Source organism: Leucoraja erinacea, chromosome 34 (assembly GCF_028641065.1).
Source record: "Leucoraja erinacea ecotype New England chromosome 34, Leri_hhj_1, whole genome shotgun sequence".
NCBI classification, from domain to species: domain Eukaryota; kingdom Metazoa; phylum Chordata; class Chondrichthyes; order Rajiformes; family Rajidae; genus Leucoraja; species Leucoraja erinaceus.
The window spans coordinates 10,144,024-10,166,353 of NC_073410.1; the positions used below are offsets into that span (position 1 = coordinate 10,144,024).

The 22,330-nt window shown below is 43.0% G+C and overlaps 1 protein-coding gene across 1 annotated transcript in view; it reads right to left on the bottom strand.

Moving 5' to 3' along the window:
• LOC129712988 (glutamate receptor ionotropic, delta-1-like) overlaps window positions 1-22,330 on the bottom strand; it is a 539,407-nt gene that overhangs the window by 230,516 nt on the left and 286,561 nt on the right. The window contains exon 4 of the mRNA XM_055661821.1: window positions 3,469-3,676. Coding sequence (XP_055517796.1) covers window positions 3,469-3,676 — 208 coding nt within the window. The remainder of the gene's footprint in view (window positions 1-3,468; window positions 3,677-22,330) is intronic.

A 22,330-nucleotide genomic window follows, 5' to 3' on the forward strand; every position in this document is an offset into this window, starting at 1 on the left:
GTTGTACTTTAATATTCTTTAGCACTACTCAGATCTCGCACCATTCCGCTGATTGCCCTTGAGGATTCTCTTGAAATTCACAGATGCACTGCAGAGAGTATTGTGACAGGGTGCATCTTAGCCTGGTTATGTTAACAACTCTTCTCATGACCACATGAACATTGAAATAATGGTGAACACAGCCCAGCCCATCACTGCCATTGTATTTACTGTTGTGTTGAACATTATTGCATGTATACCCTTTACGCTGTGAGCCTCGTGTGAACAAGGAATTGTTATTGCACTTTGTTGGATATAACAAGAAGCTAATCTGAATCTCAATCCAATAAGGAGATTCAGGTAACACAAGTGCTCGGAGCCACAGATAAGTTGGAGATGAGAAAATATCAGAGAGTTTGTGACGGCGTATAGCTCCAAGAATTTAAAGCAACTACTTAAACAAAGGTTTTTCAGTGTTCCGAGACTTTCCTTCTCAGGAAGGAAGCACCGTTGCAATAGAGGGAAACAGCCTGGAAACAGGCCCTACAATCTAAATCACCCATGCCCACCAAGATGCCCCACCAAAGCTAGACCCAATTGCCCGCATTTATCCCATATCCCTTTAAACTTTTCTTATCCATTAATCTGTCCAAATGTCTATTAAATGTCATTGTATCTGCCTCAACTACTTCCTCTGGCAGCTCATTCCAGATCCAGAAAGGAACAAGATCACTTCATCCTTCTCCTACGCCCATGCTTTCAAGGACTAGAGTGTATAGATTTAGGGTGAGAGGGGAAAGATTTAATAGGAACCTGCGGGGCAGTGGGTGGTTTTCACACAGAGGGTACTAGGTATATGGATAGTGCTGTCAGAGGAAATTGAGGCAGATCCAATAACAACAATGAAAAGACATGAGGTCAGGTACATGGATAGGAAAGGGATATGGGCCAACCAAGAGCAAACAGGGATAGGATGTATGGGCTCCTTGGTCACCGTGGACAAGTTGAGCAGATGAGCCTCTTTCTGTACTGTGTGATCTATGAGCATCCACTTGAGTAGCTGAATCACTGAGCCATTGAAGGCTACCAACCAAGTACTGGTATATTAAATAATATAGATAGATGCTGCAGATGCTGGTTTAAACCAAAGGATAATCACAAAATGCTGGAGTAACTCAGCGGGACAGGCAGCATCTCTGGAGAGAAAGAATGGGTGTCCTGTCTGTCTGTCTGTCCTGCTGAATTACTACAGTATTTTGTGTCTATCTTCAGGTTAAACCAGCATCTGCGGTTCCTTCCTATACATTTGGTCTGCTCCACTGCAAGGTATGTCAACTTTGAAGTTCTTGATGAAAGTTCAGCAACATCACTCTCGCTGCTCCCCCTCTGTGTTTCCTCCTGCTCTCCGAGTCCATTTTCCTTGATCTTCATTCCCTTTGTTCTTTTTTCACACCTTACACTTCCTTAATTATGTATCTCCCTCTCCCCTGACATCAGACTGAAGATAGGTCTCGACCCGAAACGTCACCCATCCCTTCTCTCCAGAGATGCTGCCTGGCCCGCCAAGTTACTCCAGCATTTTGTGTCTATTATAGATTATTGATGGTCAGTATGGACATGTTTGTTGCCTGTTTCTTTGCTGCATGACCCTATGGGTCTATGATGCTATGACAGTAACAAACTATTCAGCCTGAATGGGCAACATCAACCTGACTGAACTGAGATACATAGTTATAAATAATAACTGCTTCAAGGGACAATCAGACATTGAGAGGCAGCAGTCTTTAGCTTTACTGGTCTCTGTATAAACTGGGCTATGACAATCAGTCCAATTCACATTGACTGATGCAGGAATCAATCTGAAAGTCCGCTGAATGTGGTGAAAGGCATGGAATCAATATCATTTTCCAGAGAGAACCCATTCATCTGAATGCCTGGGAACACAAAATACAAGAAAATGGTCTATTGACGTAGCAGCAGCAAGTACCTGATTGAAGCAATCGTTGGGAAGAGGCAAGATCCAACCCTTCCACTTACCTCCTCATCTGCCCACTCTTGGGCTTCCGTGAAGAGCCAGGAGGTGTCAGCGACAGCAAGGTGCTGTCAAGCTGCACTTACCATTGAAGTGTCAGCTGTGCCTCAGTCGGCAGCACACTTGTCTCAGAACTAGATGGAGGGTTTCGTACTGAGAACTGAGGACAACATCTAGACTGACACTCCAACAGTGCATTGTCTTTAGCAGTGCGCTTTGTGTAGACAGAAAGCTGTCAGTACACGTGTTGTCCCCTGCTGTTAGTTCCATGTTGGATCACCATCCGATAAACTGCTCACGCTCTTGACGGGCCTGACTGCCTAATATGATTAATAATGGTCTATTTATTTAAATCTATCTATATCTATCTATCTATCTATCTATCTATCTATCTATCTATCTATCTATCTATCTATCTATCTATCTGTCTATCTATCTATCTGTCTATCTATCTATCTATCTATCTATCTATCTATCTATCTATCTATCTATCTATCTCTCTCTCTCTCTCTCTCTCTATCTCTCTCTATCTCTCTATCTATCTCTCTCTCTATCTGTCTATCTATCTATCTATCTATCTATCTATCTATCTTCTATCTATCTATCTATCTATCTATCTATCTATCTATCTATCTATCTATCTATCTATCTATCTATCTATCTATCTATCAATCTATTTCTTTATTTATTTGTCTATTTATCTTTCTGTTTATTCAGTTATTTATCTATTTTTATTAATAATAATAATGGTTTACTTTTAAAACCATTACTAATGTTACTATAATATTAGAAACTCAAATAAAATTGTGATATTTTTTGTTTTGTTTTGTGGAAGTGTTGGCACGTACTGTCACAAGAGAAACACTGGTCCATGGATGAGGTATTAAACCATGGCCCTCTGTCAGATGGATGTAAAATATCTCATTCTAGTATTTAACACACAGTGTCTGTTAACCCTTTAAAATACCTCACTAAATCAACTTTTACCTGCAAACTTTCTTCCAGTGACACTATCTGGAAGCACAACATCACACTTGCACTGGCCAGAGCCAGATTTCATAAGTATTTTTGCAATTTCCAGGTCTCTTTACAATGAAAGGCAAAAAAACAAAAATCCAAAATCCATGGTACATCCAGTGTGAAATACAATGTCGTGAAAATAAACACTCAAAGAACTCATAATTTTTGAAATCTAAATGCACAATACGGAATCGAATTTGCAGAAGGATGTGGGCTGCAGCCCTGAAAATGGGCACCGTTAATAGAAATGCTGCTTTATTTGTTTTTGGAATTGCTAAGTTGACAAGCTCGTAAGTCACAGAAATGGGAGAGATTTGGAGCACAATGTTGAACAGTTCTTTTAAAATCAGGAACTCAAATAATTCTGAGTTGGAAGTGGTACAGGTTTATTGACCTTGTACCATCGCGCGCCCATCTTTGTGGTGCGTTGGTTACTAACCTCGTTGATGAATGTTTGAGCTCCTCGCGGGCTCAGCAGAAGGATGGCCCGCCGGAGAGTGTCCCGGTAACGGTTCAGTTCCTCGGTTTTCATTGTGTTGAAGAGGCTGGCAAAGATCCGACTGATGTTCTGGTCAATCCTCTGCAGGGAGGCGTCCAACCCTTGGCGAGAAGCTTGGTCCAGGAACCCCTGCAGCCCTCGAATATCTGGCAGCACAAAACCAAGAGAATCTAGTCAGGACCACAAGTGTCATAGATATGAAGTAATGAGGAGAGGCTAATTCAGCAGTGTTTGATATTTACCTCAACGTGTTATCATATCACCTGATCGTTATCGCTTTATATAGTATATATGTGGAACAGCACACCACAGGTTTGAAGAAGGGTCTCAACCCCAAATTACCCCTATTCCTTTTCTGCAGATATGCCGCCTGACCTGCCGAGTTACTCCAGGATACTGAGTCCATCCTCAGCACAGGAACAGGCTCTTCGGCCCAAAATGTCCATGCTGTACACGATGCCAAAGTAAACTACTTTCCTCTGTCTGCACTTGATCCCTATACCTCCGTTCCCTGCATATCCATGCATCGATCCACACAGCTGCCCGACTCATCACCCACACCAAATCCTGGCATCACATCACTCCAGTCCTCAAACAACTTCCCATCTCCCACCGGATCACCTACAAAATCCTGATCCTCACCTACAAAGCCCTTCACCATCTGGCCCCCCCATATCTCACTGACCTCCTCTCCCCCTACCAACCCTCACGGTCCCTCAGATCCACATCAGCCGGTCTCCTCTCCAACCACAAGTCCAACCTCTGCAGTTTTGGGGACAGAGCCTTCTCCAGGGCAGCTCCCAGGCTCTGGAATTCCCTCCTCCAATTGATCCACAATTCCGTGTCCCTCACCATCTTCCAGTCCCGCCTCAAGACCCATCTCTTCACCTCTGCCTATCCTTAGCCCCACGTCCCCCTCCCTTTTCATCTGTGCATTAATTGCCTCCTATTGCGTTTTGAATTGAATTCTGTCTTTACTTTGTGTACAAGTCATGTCTCTACATTTTATTTCATTCCCCTTACATGTTTTTCCTCTACCTGCTAAATTTTTGTACGGTGTCCTTGACTCTTGAAAGGCGCCCATAAATAAAATTTTATTATTATTATTATTATTATTATCGATCTAAAAGCCTCTAAAATGCCTCTGCTTCGCCCACCTCCCTTGGCAGTGCACTCCAGGCACCTACCACTCTCTGTGTGAAGAATCTTGCCCCACACATCTTCTTTTTAAATCTTTCCTTCTCTGACTATAAAGTTATGCTTACCAATCTTTGACATTTCCAACGGTGGAATAATAATTCTGATTGTCTACCCTACCTATACTTTGAAACTTTGAAACAAGCACGAGGCTTATATCTCAACTCCCTCCATTCACTTGCCGAGCAAGACTTTAGCCATTCTTTGCACAATACAAAAGGAGGACTTCTTCCCGAGTTACTCGCCACTGGGAATAGATTGAATTCTCTGTCACTGAAGATGGTGCAGAACCATTGAGAGGAAGAGAGAGAGGAAAAAGATAAGAAAAACAATAAGCATGGACAGTGTGTACGCATCTCCATGTGTTTGAGTGAGTGAGGAACAAGGAGAAGGGCAAAATGATATGAAAGAAATGAGAGGGAATCTTTGAAAGACAAAAAAAAAGGTGCTGGAAGGAAGGAAAAACTGTGGGGAATTAGACATAACAAATGAGGGAACAAGAAAGATATCCAAAATAATCATATAGAGAAAGATATAGGAAGGAACTACAGATGTTAGTTTAAACCAAAGATAGGCACAAAAAGCTGGAGTAGCTCAGAAGAAGGGTCTTGACACGAAACATCATCTACTCTTTTTCTCCAGAGATGCTGCCTGACCCGCTGACTTACTCCAGCTTTATGTGTCTATCTTCCTTATAGAGAAAGATATATACAACAGAGGCAGAAATGCCAAGGTTATGTTTATGCGCAGTTAAAGATGGATTTCTTTGAGTAATTAAATTGTTCAGCAACTATTTAGTGGTGGTTATTATGATTGCTTTGTTTCTCTATCTGGCTGCAAAAACATTTATATGCCAGACATGTCTATTCTTCCCCATTGGTGTTGATTTTTTTAAAAATGTTATATCTTTTCCGAAGTCCTTTTATCTCTGCTTCCCACTGATCATGAAATATCATCCAAGGCGACAGCACTTGACCTGTGTGCGGCTTCTGTTAGATGGGACCAGCATGTTACAATCATTGCAGACCTGCAAAACGATTTATTGTGAATGAGTCCTTGAATGATGTGGGATCATTATTAGACTGAAATCCTCCCATCACTGCGTACTTAGCTCCCCTGTGACTTGCCAGTCGTGAGCGCCTGAAACATTCATTACAAATTTACAAAGGACCACAGCCGAGCTGGTTTTAAATTGGGCTCCCCCTATCAGCGAGTCAATTGGAGAAAGCAGCTTGACAAGGAAGGATAAAGCCCAAACAACACAAAACAAACAAGGACTGATAAGGACACGAGGACCATGGTGAATAAACACTGACTTGAAGACTGGTTAGATTTAAAGCATCTTCTCAGGCTCATGTAAAAATTGGGCACCTTCCCAACTATTCTTTCTTCCCAACAGCATGCACGGATTGATACGATTCCCAGTTTCCCTGTGGTGTTTTGACTAGTTTCTTCAATTGGCTCCTGAGCCACTGAATCAGAAATTGTGTCGCCTTTCTGACAGCAGTTTGGCATTGGAACATCTGAAAACTTTCGTGTATCCGTCTAGGAGGATTCTTGCCTTGCCACATTCTGGTCCAATTTTTAAATTAACTTGAGGATAAGGTCTAACAACATAGGTAGGGGGGTCTACTGAGAGTACGTCAAGTGTGAACTCTGCTAATGGAAACTTTCTTTGTGAGTGGCTCTCCTTCGCATGAGTACAATGCTCCATTAGTACTATTCAGTGATGCTTTTTAAATGCTCCAGTTTCTGAATGCACTAAGAAGGAGCTCATTCATACATATTCAGGCATCTCGAGTCACACCACTCAACACCCACTGGGCCAAACAAAGTTGTTAGGAGAACAGTTTAGCTTGAGATGCTCCAAGTGTTCACATGTTGTTAAATTCACTTCTGCACAGTAATCAGCTCGTCAAATCAGAACTCCTTTCTTCCTCCATTTTCATTACGCAATCAATTTGTTGAGCATTACTAACATTTCTGGGAGCCGTGTGCTTTATGATTCTCGCTAAGTGTATCCTGTCTTCATGGAAAAGACCAAGTTAATGAAAACATTTTGATAATTGAAGAAGTGTCTCGACCCAAAACATCACCTGTCCATATTCTCCAGAGATGCTGCCTGACCCGCTGAATTACTCCGGCACTTTTGGCTGTTTTCTGTGAACCAGCACCTGCAGTTTCTTGCTTCTTCTTATTGATATTTTAGCAAGTGTGCTACTTTGTAGGGGTTTGACTGATCCTTCCAGAGACCTATTCTACAGTTGTTATCTGTCTTGACTTTCAAGTAAAACACAGAAAGCAGGAAATAAACAGCAAGTCAGTCAGCGCAGAGGGAGTGTGCCAGAGGGGACTGCAGATGCTGGTTTATATATTACATAGCAAATAGGTGCAGGAAGGGACCATTTTGGCCCTTCGAGTCAGCACCGCATTTCATTGTGATCATGGCTGATCATCCACAATCATGTAACCCGTGCCTGCCTTCTCCCCATATCCCTTGATTCCCATATTCCTTGATTCCACTATCTAGAGCTCTATAACTCTCTTTTAAATTTATCCAGTGAATTTCACAAATTCACAACTCTCTGGGTGAATTATTTTTTTCTCATCTCAGTTTTAAATGGCCTCCCTTTTATTCTTGGACTGTGGCCCCTGGTTCTGGACTCCCCCAACATTGGGATTTTTTTTCCTGCATCTAGCTTGTCCAGACCTTTTATAATTGTATAATTCTATAAGATACCCTCTCATCCTAAATTCCAGTGAATACAAGCCCAGTCTTTCCTCATATGACAGTCCTGCCATCCCGGGGATTAACCTTGTGGACCTACACTGCACTACCTCAATAGCAAGGCATTTTTCACTAATCCCATTTTACCCACCTCACCTTCACCTTTGGAAAGAGAACAGAGTTACTGTTTCAACTAAAAAACGTTTCACTCACGTTTTTACCAGTGCATACCAACTGACCAGCACTTCTGGTGAAACCTGCATGGGATTAGTGAAAATTTGACATTTGATGTTCAGCTCGGTTGGCCAGAGGGCCTATATACATGGTTCGAAGAAGCTGGCTGGCTTGCTGGACGTTTACAATATTTTTCTGGTTTGATTGTTAATAAAACATTCAATGCGAATGGATGAAGAAGGCTGTGTTTACCATTATGACTGTACTGGTACTAGTAAGAAAATCAAGTCAATTTTACCCCTAACCATAACTTTTCTGAACTCAAGTTTACACTATAGATTGCTTCAGACAATCTCAGAAAGAAAATATTCCAATACTCTAGCCATTTGTCTGGATCTTCTGAAAATGTACTCAAACAATCGGAGGACATCTGTTGCAAAGCCTGTTTTATATCAATGGGCAGTGACCTTTCAGAGTTTGACATTTGCAACCAACTCATGCCGTTCAATACCGGTCAGATCTCTCCTGAGACACAAGATCATACAATAATCAGCCTCATTTGTGGAGTTTCAGCCTCACATACTTGCCACCAACTGATCTGCTGGAGTATCTCAGAGAAAGCTCACTGGACTAATCTGTGGAATGACCAGGTTGTCTCTTGAGGGGCGAGTGACTGTGCCAGGCTTGTATCTGCCGAGAGGTAATGATCAAAACTGATGGGTGGATTCGGAGAGGATGAGGGAGAGTCTTGAACCAGGGATTGCTGCTTAAAGCTGATGATGTAAATGTTTTTCCCTCAGAAGGCTGTGAATGTTTGGACCACTCTTCCTCAAAGGGCAATTTTATCACAGATGTGATAAGCAAGGGAAAGGCAAAATGTTACTGTGGGCAGACACAAAAATGGAGTTAAGGCTATAGTCAAATCACAGTCTATTACATGGCAGAGAAGGCTGGAAGACAATGACCTCCTCCTCCTAATTCCTAGGGTCATATGGATGCATGAGTTACGAGGTTCAGTTTGAATCCCATGATTTCAAGCAAGCAGGCAGGGGAGATTAGTTTAACGTGACATCATATTTTTCAGGTCAGATCGGGGGGGGGGGAGTTCCCACCGCCACGGGTGCCATGTAATCCCGTGCTCCCTGCTCCATGGTCGGATAGTGGGTGACTAAACCGTCTCTCCTACCTGGTTTGCCAGGTGAGGAGGGGGCTGGGGACCCCCAGCAGGACCAAAAACAAGACCTGTCAAAGGGCGGAGGAGCTACTAGCCAGCCAACGGCCATCCACACTTCAGTAGAAGTTGCGATCACTGTTGTACATAGTATTGTAAGGCATGATGATAAAGCACACACACCAAAATCCTGTACTTCCAGCAGCTGAAGGGCCTGTTCCTATATGTTCTGTCCAGGATAGACAAAAATGCTGGAGAAACTCAGCAGGTGCAGCAGGATCTATGGAGCAAAGGAAATAGGCAACGTTTCGGGCGAAACACTTATAGAAGGGTTTTGGCCCGAAACGTTGCCTATCTCCTTCGCTCCATAGATCCTGCTGCACCCGCTGAGTTTCTCCAGCATTTTTGTCTACCTTCGATTTTCCAGCATCTGCAGTTCCTTCTTAAACAACATGTTCTATCCAGGAATTTGGTGAGGTACAAAACGCACAGTGAGAAGGGACACAGCTAGAAATAAGGAACAAGGAGAGAGACCAGATCAGTATGGACAGTCGGTGCGTGAATAACATATTAAGAGGAGTAATGATGAATGGAAGAAGGTCTGTGGGTCTATCCATCGGAACGTTAATGATCTGCCACATTCGGAGGAGAGGGAATTATTCAGCATCTGCCCCCGAAGCATTAAACGGGCCGGGCAAGATTTAGTCTAAACACAGCTAAATCATAACACATATCTCAGTGATTCCGAAGCCACTTCCTGACGCATCCATTAATAGAGCGCTGTTTGCCTCAGAAGAACTAAAGAGCTCTGGTAATGCAAGCATCAAGCCAGGACTCCTGAGCTCATTAGGAAGCAATCCTGCCAGGAACAAGCCATGAACAATGACATGAGATTTCAAAGCTTTCAGCTAGTTGAACTGTGAAAGGGGTGGTGGTAAAGTCTCATTCGTACCTTTTGATGTTTTAGATGTACGGCACCCCAGTCCTCATCCCTATAATTACCCTCAATGTGTCCCCAACAGTACACAAACTGTTGAGAGGTTTAGAGAGAGGGAGAATAAATCATTTGCTTATGTTGTACATCAAGGTAACAAGAGTAGCAGGAAATGAAAGAGAGATAGGCAGCATCTCTGGAGAGAAGGAAAAGAAGGGTCTCGACCCGAAACAGCACCCATTCCTTCTCTCCAGACATGCTGCCTGTCCCGCTGAGTTACTCCAGCTTTTTGTGTTTAAACCAGCATCTGCAGTTTCTTCCTGCACATGAAAGAGACATATATTTTAAGGTCATTTATACAAGGAATTTCTTTCCTCACACAAAGACATACAACACCTTATAGATGCTGCACAGTGGCGGAGTAGTAGAGTTGCTGCCTTACAACACCAGAGACACTGGTTCTATCCTGACTATGGGTGCTGTCTGTACGGAGTTTGTACATTCTCCCTGTGACCACGTGAGTTTTCTCTGGGTGCTCCGGTTTCCACCCACGTTACAAAGGCGTGCGGGTTTGTAGGTTAATTGGCATCTGTAAATTGTAGGATATAACATAGTGTATGGGTGATTGTGGCAGGCACGGACTCGATGGGCCAAAGGGCATGTTTCCACACCATATCACCAAACCCTTCATCACAATTAAAACATACATGAATGAAAACTTGGAAGTAGAGGGGGCAACAAGGATTGGACTGAAAGATAAGACATGAACTAGCTTATACAACTCTTCTTGCCACAGTGTGTCCAATATTGGCTAATGGCCTCTGCTGTACCATATATTTTTCCATGACATAGCTCGCTAAATAATGTTACGCCACAGATGTTCAATACAGGCTGTTTATTGATTATAAACGCCTCACTTATCGACACCCCTCGGAAATTCTGTTTCTGTCACTGTGTGAGTCTTGAAGGTAGTTCGAGAGACTGGATTACCAATTTTCTTCCTTGATGGATTTATTTTGGTTTGCCTGGGACTGTGGTGTGTTGCTATGTAGTTAGGTCGATAGCAACTGTGTCTCCGTGTTCCTGCGGTTAGTGTTTCATCTCTCTAGACTTTAGCAAGGAGAGGGAAGCAGTTGACGTTTCTGGGACCTAACAGCGTGGAGCAGCTAAGTACATTCAGGGCTGGAGGAGCAGCTCAGAAAACATTTCAGGAGAACTTCACATGAGTTATTTAAATTGCACCCAGAGAACATGAACTCAGTATGGAATAAGAATGGGATTAGTGAGAGCTCAGAAATTTGTATTTGTAAAAAAAATAATGGGTTAGAATACAAGTCAGATGACTCCATGTCAGAGAGGATCATTTATTGTCAGGGTCGATTGATGTGATAACGATGATGATCAATCTTTCAGGCTACAGATCAATTTGGCATTTGCTGATGTCGGGTGGAATCATGTCTGAATCAGGCTTTATCACCACGATAAAAATGCTGTCATTAATAGACATAAACTAGCCTCCAATTTACATTCCTCAAAAGAGATCTATGCACAATATGCAACATATTGCATAAAAACCATGGGACCATGTTGCTCTATTTCCACCATCGAAAATTGCACCTTCTCTCCACCCTCCCTTCTTAGTCACTCCTAATTTCAGAAACTGTCATTAACATCATGTCGCCTTAACTTACCCAGCCTGGCTAACGGATGGAGTGTTGTCAGTGGGACAGAATTGAAAGGTCTCCAGGACTGTCAGAGGTGCCGCCTTTCACAGAAGCCCAGGACTCCTGCTTAAGATCCCACGACATATGTTGAGGAGCAGTAGAACAGTGGAGGCCGGTTCTCTGGATACTTTCAAGAGAGAGTTAGATAGGGCTCTTAAAGATAGCGGAGTCAGGGGATACGGGGAGAAGGCAGGAACGGGGTACAGATTGGGGATGATCAGCCATGATCACATTGAATGGCGGTGCTGGCTCGAAGGGCCGAATGGCCTACTCCTATTGTCCGAATGCACCTATTGTCTATTGTCCAACTCTTAGTAATCCAACTAACAATTATTAAATATCAAAAACCACATCACCAATTCTTTGCGGAATTCTTTGCCGCAGAAAGATGTGGAGGCCATCGGTGGATATATCTAAGGCAGAGATAGATAGATAGATTCTGGATTAGTATGGGTGTCAGGGGATATGAGGAGAAGGCAGGAGAATGGGGAGAGGAGGGAGCGAATGATCAGCCATGATTGAATGGCAGAGTAGATTTGATGGGCCGAATGGCCTAATTCTGCTCCTATCACATGATCTCATGACCAGACCTCATTGCCTGGTCACTATTTGATATTTCAGGGATCTGAAGGTCTGCTCTGAGGTTTGGGTGCATCGGTGCAGAATACAATTCGCCTTCCTGTGTTTGGTAAACTAGGTCAGAGATTGGAACAATAACAGCTCGGAGGGAAATAGTGATAGAAAATAATATGGAATCAGTGAAGCAGCTTATAAAGGAAATAAAGATGTAGAAAATATAACTCATAAATTGCTGATGGCGCTGGTTAAAATCTCAAGTATGATTACAACTCTCAAACTACTGCAGGATTTCTCCAGGCAGGCACCATAAAGCACGGTTGCCAAGTCAACTGTTCCATGGTTTGTCAGTTCTTCATCTCCAAATTCTTTGTTACCCTCAGTTCCGGCTCTGTCCCTCTTTCCCTCTGTCTTTCGAGGGGCAATTCAAGCTTCATTCACCCATCAAGAACAACGGCAGCATTGAGCAAAGAACTGCAGACGTTAGTTAATACACAAAGTGCTGGAGTAACTCAGCAGGTCGGGCAACAGGGGGTGCAGGAGAGGGGAGTGTTTGGGAAGAAAGGGAAGTTGTCGGGGAGAATGTGTGGGGGCTTGGAGGGGGCTGTTTAGTTAGAGGTTACCTAAAATTGGAGAATTCAATGGTCAGATTGTAAGGTACCTTACAATTGTTGGGCTGTAAGGTACCCAAGCAGAATATGAGGTGCTGTTCCTCCAGTTTTCTCCCCCATATCCCCCCCCTTCCCACCTGTGCCACACCTGGACTCGAACCCATTTCTCCAGTTCACTCCCCCCCCCCCCCCAGTTCCCCCCCCACCAGTCTTGCTATTTTCCTCCCCCTAGTTTTACAATCTGCAACTCTCCAAACCTCTCTCACACCTTCTGCTCTTATCTCTGGCCGTTGTTACAACCATCTGCCTATCAATCTGCCTGCAAGCCTTGTCAATCTGATACCAGATGCATAGAATGGATTGGGTGGTTGCAAACTAGATACACATTTTGTAAATAGGTTGTATATAATGTTGCAGAATCTGACCACAGGATGTTTATTGGATGTGGTGTTAAACTTGGCTGAATGCTCTGTAAATCAGGCTAAATGTTTCAATAGTTGACTTCATCCTGAAGTCCGTGTGAATACAATGTATTGAGCTGTTGTATTATTGGGTTAGGAAAATGTCTGTTCTGTATGGGGTTAATCGATATCTGTTATTGTAAGACAACCCCCTGTGTAGTTCGCGGGGCACATAAAAGGCCGTGATCACGAGGCTCAAGGTCGATCTTCTAGAGAACTTCTGGAGTGTCTCTGTCTGCGCGAGGCCTAGAGGGCTTGAACAGGCAGACGCAGGGATCGAACCCGCGGTGGGGATAGGTACAGTGTTTGATCTGTGACGTGCAGTTGGTAAAATAAACTTTAGTTATTTCAAGTGCATGATTCAGTGTTTTTACTGAAACTAGACTGGGGGTAAGCTCAGAAACAAGCAATTATTACAAACAAATGTCATTTTGCTTTCCATGTAGTCGGCAGCGTGACCTCTGCATTTCATTATGTCCCCTATTCGAAGAACAATCTGAAGCAACATAAAATTGCTCTAGTTTCGTGCTGTGGTTAGCATTATTCTCCAAGTAGTCCTTTGATCATAGTTACAATAAATTAACAAAATGTCAACTCAGGTATCAATTAATTAAAGCCAGAAAAAATTAAAAGCAAAATTCGATGAACGCTGAAAATGTGAAATTGAACACATAAGGTGCAGGAAATCATCTGAAGGCTATACAGCATCTGATCTTCCATATAAAATAATTAACACAGCCCAATTATGTGCAGGTATGCAGTCATCATGTGTGTAGGAAGGAACAGAAGATGCTGGTTTTTCATCGAAGATACACACAAATAGCTGGAGGAACTCAGCGAGTCAGGCAGCATCTCTGGAGAAAAGGAATAGGTGACGTTTCGGGTCGAGACCCTGGCTGTGAGGACAACAGAAGGCCAGATATTCCTCTTTATATTTGTTGATTTGTTGGCCACTCTGACAACAACTTCAACATCTCAGACTTCCACCACAAGACAAAAAATGGTAACTAAAAATCTTGGGAGCAGCATCATCTACAGGCACAAAGTACTGGAGTAAATCAGCGTCTGAAGTCTGAAGAAGGGTCTCGACCCGAAACGTTAGCCAGTCCTTCTCTCCAAAGATACCGCCTCTCCCGCTGAGTTACCAGCTTTTTTCGGAGTAAATCAGCAAACCAGTCAGCATCTCTGGAGAACATGGACAGGCGACGTTTTGTGTTGGGATCCTGCAGTCCTGATCCGAAACGTTGCCTGTCCATGTTCTGCTGAAATGCTGCCTGTCTCGTTGAGCCACTCCAGACATTTGTTGTCATTCTTTGTAAAGCAGCAACTGCAGCTCCATCATCTGCAAATCATACACCACCTTGATTTGAAATGCTTGTTCATTATTGCTGGGTCAAAATCCTGAACTCACCACCTGAACCAACCTGCACCAGAGGGACTTCAGCCGTTCAACAATTTGGGGCATGCAGTGGCACTGCAGGTTGCATGAGTGCCTCACAACTCCAGTGCCCTGAGTTCAACATTAACCTTGGATGTTACTCGTATACAGTTTGCATGTTCTCCCTCTGATGTCAATGGTTTCCCAAGGTATTCTTGCTTCCTCACATTTTCTAATGCTGTGAGGATGGTAGGGTACATAGTTTCTGTAAATTATACAGGCTGTATGGTTCGTGAGAGATCTCCTATGGTTATGAGAGGTCACCCGCGACATGTCGCCAGTGGTCGCCTGTATTGTCGTTAGAGGTCTCCAAAGAGTCGTCGCGTCTTTCTGGTCGCCGCTGAATTTTCAACATGGTGAAAATTTCGGCGACCTATGACGGGTGCCGGCAGTCGCCTGTAAAGGACGCGTAAGTGGGACAGGCCCTTTAACCATATACATGGTAAATGGTAGGGAATTGAAGAATGTAGGTGAACAGAGGGATCTGGGAATAACTGTGCACAGTTCCCTGAAAGTGGAATCTCATGTAGATAGGGTGGTAAAGAAAGCTTTTGGTGTGCGGCCTTTATAAATCAGAGCATTGAGTATAGAAGTTGGGATGTAATGTTAAAATTGTACAAGGCATTGGTGAGGCCAATTCTGGAGTATGGTGTACAATTTTGGTCGCCTAATTATAGGAAGGATGTCAACAAAATAGAGAGAGTACAGAGGAGATTTACTAGAATGTTGCCTGGGTTTCAGCAACTAAGTTACAGAGAAAGGTTGAACAAGTTAGGGCTTTATTCTTTGGAGCGCAGAAGGTTAAGGGGGGACTTGATAGAGGTTTTTAAAATGATGAGAGGGATAGACAGAGTTGACGTGGAAAAGCTTTTCCCACTGAGAGTAGGGAAGATTCAAACAAGGGGACATGACTTGAGAATTAAGGGACTGAAGTTTAGGGGTAACATGAGGGGGAACTTCTTTACTCAGAGAGTGGTGGCTGTGTGGAATGAGCTTCCAGTGAAGGTGGTGGAGGCAGGTTCGTTTTTATCATTTAAAAATAAATTGGATAGTTATATGGACGGGAAGGGAATGGAAGGTTATGGTCTGAGCGCAGGTATATGGGACTAGGGGAGAATATGTGTTCAGCACGGACTAGAAGGGTCGAGATGGCCTGTTTCCGTGCTGTAATTGTTATATGGTTATATAACCATATAACAATTACAGCACGGAAACAGGCCATCTCGGCCCTACAAGTCCATGCCGAACAACTTTTTTCCCTTAGTCCCACCTGCCTGCACTCATACCATAACCGCCCTTTAGTAACGCTCCTGGAGCACCCGCTGTAAAGTTACAATGTCGGGTGATGTTTCAGAGCACTAACCACACAGCACTTACTGCCGAACATGTTGTCCTTCAGATGACAGATATTACATCAAAGCTCTTACTGCCTTTTCCAGGTGAATGCAGAGGATCCCACATCACCTTCTCAAACACAAGGCACTTAATCACCGTGAAATGTCCATGCACAACTCCGTCAAACAGGACTGTGCAGTTGAAACTCAACCACACCTGGATTAAAGCAATATTTTCAGTATCTTTGCAAAAAAATCCACTCCTGACCCGAGTGATTTTGCACTGGCAACTGAAACATCTCAAAAGATGCCAACAGTAAATATGGCCGCTTCAGTTTAGCTTATTGTCACGTGGGCCGAGGTCCAGTGAAAAGCTTTTGTTGCATGCTAACTAGTCAGCGGAGAGACAACACATGATTACAATCGAGCCATTCACAGTGTACAGATACATGATAAGGGAGTAACGTTTAGTGCAAGATAAAGCCATTAAAGTCCGATCAAGGATAGTCTGGGGATCTCCCATGAGGTAGATAGTAGTTCAGTACTGCTCCCTGTTAGCGGTGGGAAGGTTCTGTTGCCTTCTTTCAAATACAGTGTTTGGATAATCCACATCATTAACCATTTTCTTGGCTAATGCCTCACCAGGATAACATAATGTGTGAAGCCTAAAATGTGGGATTAATGAGGGATTAATATAAATGCGTCAGTGCAGATTTAGTGGCCTCTGGGGCCTGTTTTGTGCTGTATAATTCGTTGACTGTAAAAGATCCTATGCTGGGCTTTTTTCTTCATTAAGGCTTCCAAATCTGATCTAAGGCTCAGGTTTCGAACCTCAACCCTGTATTTTTACCGCTTGACAAGCAACTATGTAATTCCCTTTCAAATGAATTCATGAGCTTGTGTTTAACAATGATCCGTGAAGGGAACTTCATATTCATACAACCTCAGTTATTTTATGTGTAAGATGGAACTGAAGATGTTGGTTTAAACTGAAGATAGACACAAAATGCTGGAGTAACTCAGCAGGACAGGCAGCATCCCTGGAGAGAAGGAATGGGTGACGTTTCGGGTTGAGACCTTTCGTCAGTCTGAAGAAACTCATTCCTTCTCCATAGATACTGCCTGTCTCTCCGAGTTACTCTAGCTTTTTGTGTCTATCCTCAGTTATTCTACAACCAGATAAAGCCATTAGAGGCTGATCAAGGATAGTCTGAGGGTCACCAATGAGGTAGATTGATTATAGTCATTTAATGACTGCTCACTTTGTGATCTCTTGTCACCACAGTATGAATAAGTGATCCAAACTTGTTCTAACTCATCCCAAATATGGAGTTGGAATCCCAGTCAGTCTGAAGAAGGGTTTCAACCAATTCCTTTTCTCCAGAGGTGCTGCCTGACCCGCTGAGTTACTCCAGTATTTTGTGTCTATGCCCAACTTTGGAGGTTTTTTAATTTCTCAATTCATGTGTGCAGAAGGAAACATGAATCAGAAGCAGTGGTAGGCCCTCAGATCCTGCCCGGACATTCACTGTGATCATGACCAATCTTCCACCTCACGGCCATTTTACTGCACTGCTCCCATGTATGTTCACTTTGCGTTCAGAATTTTTAAGATTTTCCATTCCCCAGGTTACTAGTGCTCTGCCTAACATTGCTCATTCAATTAATGCCATCTGAAAGCAACAAATTAATAAGACGGAGATACAAGATATTGCAAATCTTGAGGAAAACACAGTGCTGCAAGAACTCAGCAGGTCAGGCAACAGAAAGTCATAATGTGTGGTAATAGGCCCTTCAGCCCAACGTGCCCATACTGGCCAACATGCCCCATCTGCACTAATCCCATCTGCCTGCATTTGGCCCACATCCCTCTAAACCTGTCCAATCCATATACCCATCTAAATGTTTCTTAATTGTTGCGATAGTACCTGCCTCAACTAGCTCCAGCTCGTTCCATACAACTACCACCCTTTACATGAAAAAGTTACCTCTCAGGTTCCTATTAAATCTTTCCCCCCCTCACCTTAAACCTATGTCCTCTGACTCTCATTTCCCCTACTCTGGGCAAGAGATTCCGTGCATCAAGAGACTATGAGGCATCCATGGAGGTAATGGAAGCTGAGATTTCAAGTCAGGACACTTCTTCAGACTGATAGTTGTAGGGTGTGAAAACTGAAAACAAAACCTTGACAAGTGATAAAATGTGTAGGAAGGAACTGTGGATGCTGGTTTACACCGAATACCGTGTCTGATGAAGGTTTCGTGACCCAAAACATTATCTATTCCTTTACTCCAGAGATGCTGCCTGACCCGCTGGGTTACTCCAGCATTTTGTGTCTATCCTGGTACGTGATAGTTGGATAAAGGTTTGATGAGGTGTTGTTTCTTCAATTTGGATGTGGCTTCTCTTTGGCAATGGCATTAAGACAGTTGCCTCGTGTATGGAACCTTGCTGTGTTTCTTTGTATAACGGAAACAGCCAAGTAATTTGTTACATGTGAATATTTGAATGTATGTCTGAAGGGATGGGTGCAGAGGTTAGTCAATTTCAGTTCCATCTAGTCAGCAATACAAACTAGTGGCAAATTACAGTTATCAATTAGCAGAGACACTAATAGATCATGCAGGGTTTGGAGAGCTTCAATAGGTGGAAAAATAATTAGATTTGCAGATGATGTAAGTTCAATTGGCAGAAATCTCATCACTGAGTAATATCATTGTTTCCGAGGTGTAAGCATACTATGGGATATCTAGCACATAAATAGCTATTAAGCCTAACCAGTCCATGCTACCATTAATATCAATTCAATTCCCCTCTGTCTTTGCTCGTTTAAAGTTTAGTTTAGTTTAGTTTAGTTTAAAGATAAAGCATGGAACCAGGCCCTTCGGCCCACCAAATCGTGCCGACCCGCAATACCTGCACGCCTACACACACCTGGGGCAATTTATATTTATACCTGCTAATTAGTCTACAAACCTGTACGTTGTTGGATTGCGGGAGGAAACCGGAGCTGCTGGAGAAAACCCACGCAGGTCACGGGGAGAGCATACAAACTCCGTACAGACAGCACCCGTAATCAGGATCAAACCCGTGTCTCTGGTGCTGTAAGGCAGCAACTCTACCACTGCGCCACCTTGCTGCCCATCTATCACCCGTTAAATCTGTCAACTCGACCATCTTCTCCCTTATGTGCTTGCCTGGCTCCCTTTAAAGATATCTATGTTATCCTCTTCAACCACTCTGTGTGGTAGTAAATTCAACATTCTCATCACACATTGGGAAAATATGCTTCTTCTAAATTCCGTACTCAGAAGTGCTGTAACAATAAAGCACAGCCCTACCCAGGGCACCACCTTTGGCTGAGAAATTCAATGTCTACCATAAAACAATTCCAAGGTGAGCAAAAGAGTTCTACTCCTGTCCCGGACAATGTTCATCCATCAACCAACGCAAAACAAAACCGGAAACGAGGTCTTCTCCTTCACACAAAAAACAAAATGCTGAAGAACGCACGGAAGATGCTGGCAATACACAACCGGTCAGCATTGGTAAAGAGTAAATAAACTCAGACCATTAGTGAGTTTTCATCAGAACCCTAGTCTGGTGAGCTGTCAAATTCGACAGTTACTTGTCTTTGAAACTTATTCTTCCTGGCACCAGGTCCCCATAAATAACCATCCTTAGGATGATGGCTTCCGGCTTATTTGTGAAGTCTTGCAGCTTACAAGGCCTGTTTCTTTCCTTTAACAAAGCGTGAGGAATAGGAGATGTCTGTGAATGTGTCTCCTGCTAGATATTCATAGAGTCATAGAGTGGTACAGTGTGGAAACAGGCCCCTCAGCCAAACTTGCCCAACATGTCCCAGCTACACTAGTCACACCTGCCTGCGTTTGGTCCATATCCCTCCAAACTTATCCTTATCCATGTACCTGTCTAACAGTTTCTTAAAAGTTGGGATAGTCGCAGCCTCAATAACCTCCTCTGGCAGCTTGTTCCATACACCCACCACCCTTTGTGTGAAAAAGTTACCCCTCAGATTCCTATTAAATCTTTTCCCCTTCACCTTGAACCTATGTCCTCTGGTCCTCGATTCCCCTTCTCTGGGTAAGAGATTCTGTGCATCTATCTGATTTATTTCTCTTTTTATTTTATACACCTCTATAAGATCACCCCTCATCCTCCTACGGTCCAAGATTCTAACAATGCCGGTCCCTATTTTGTTCAAGTTTCGACAGATTTTGCCATAATTAGTTGGTCCCCGATTCCTGATTCAGGGATTTTGAGATTAATTTAATGTGCCTGGATTGGCCGTTCATTTGGCTGTTCAACAACAAAACACTAATACCAAGTTAGTAATATGAGATTCAATTATGCAGAAGACAGGATTAAGTTAAACAGTCAAATCAAGAATTGTGGAACAAAGGGACATGAACTATGCAATATAAATATTTCAGGTCATAAATGAACAGCAGTATCGGACACATAGGAATCTACAGAGAAGCTCAATGAATGAATTAATACATAGAAATGTAGGTGCAGGAGTAGGCCATTTGGCCCTTCAAGCCAGCACCGCCATTCAATATGATAAAGGTTGACCATCCAAAATCAGTACTCCGTTCCTGCTTTTTCTCCATTCTCTTGATTCTGTTAGCCCTTCCATCTAAGTCTTGCTTGAAAAGACCCAGTGAATTGGCTTCCATTGACTTCCATGGCAGAAAATCCCACACATTCACAACTCTCTGGGTGAAAACATTTTTCCTCATCTCAGTCCTAAATGGCCTAAATTGATCATTGACTTTCAAATAACTTGCCTTTGTTTTACTGTTGCCCAAGGGATCTCAGAATCTGCAGGGGTTGGGACTAAAGCCAATGAGGGGAGCGCACAGCGTGCAAATAATTGTTTGGGGGTAATTGCCATTGTAATTAAGGGTTTCAAACCAGAAGAGCTCAATAATGAGGTTTATCTGAGTGAGGCTCCAGCCCAGAGCAGGGCTTTCAAACCTGCCTGTTATCGGAGTGTACAATGAGTGGGCGATCTAATTTCAACACAACATTAGCACAAGTGTTGATCTGTTTTCATTGCACTCCCAAAGCGGGAATCATGTCTCTGCTTTGCACCATTTAATTATCCCTTAGGCTACAATAAAAAAAGTCTTAATTAAACTGCGGAAGATAGTCAGCCACTTGGAGCTGCATAAAAATTCATCTCTTCATCAGGGAGTAAGATAGAGACAAATTGAATTGGGAGCAAAGATTAGACCATACTATGTACTTTACACAATGTTCTCCTTCACATTACTTTCATAAATTTATTGTCTTACATAAAAGTATGCTAATATGGAGCCATTGAATCAGGAAATAGCTGTCCTACCAAAGTACTAAGGTCAAAGATGTCCAATCGGACATCTTCCTATGAAATACACACTCAATATACTAGTAAATGCTGTAATTCCATTCAAATGATAGCATAACTCTCCCCATAATTGGTATTGGTATTGGTTTATTATTGTCACAGGTGCTGAGATGCAGTGAAGCACTTTTGTTTGCGCGCTATCAAATCAAATCAGATAATACTCTGCATGAGTACAATTAGTTAAGGTCTGAAGATAGACACAAAATGCTGGAGTAACTCAGCAGGTCAGACAGCATCTCTGGAGTAAAGGAAAAGGTGACTTTTTGGGTCGAGACTCTTCTTCAGACTACTTACTGACTTTTCTCCAGGGATGCTGTCTGTCCTGCTGAGTTACTCCAGCTGTTTGTGCCTATCTTCAGTTCAAACCAGCACCTGCAGTTCCTTCCGACACAATCAAGGTTCGATCCTGACTATGGGTGCTGTCTGTATGGAGTTTGTACATTCTCCCTCTGACCTGCGTGGTTTTCCCTGGGATCTCCAGTTTCCTCCCACACTCCAAAGACATACAAGCTTGTAGGTTAATTGGCTTGGTGTCATTGTAAATTGTCCCTAGTGTATGTAGGGTAGTGTTAATGCTTGGGGATCGCAGGTCGGTGCGGACTTGGGGGTCCGAAGGTCCTGTATCACTAATAATGAAAAAAACAAACAAAATGTAGAGTAAAGAGAAAATAGCTTGCCAATCTCATGCACTGGAGCATAGGAAGAGAAGGCGTTTAGTCAGACCTTTGAATCTTTGCTACCAATCAATGAGATTGTGATCAGTCTACATCTCAATTCCAGTTACTTGTCTTAGCTCTGCAACCTTTAATTTCCTTGCTCAAAATTAATCTATTGATCCTTTGATATTATCAGAGTTTTGATACTCTTTGAGTTTTGTGTTGCAGTCCCACAAGGAATAGTTGCTGACAAAACACGGACATTTTAAGCTGAAATAAAAATATAAATATATGGAAACACTCAAATGGTCAGGCAACATCTTGAGTATAGAAGTTGGGGGGGTCATGTTGCAGTTCTATGAGACATTAGTGAGGCCACATT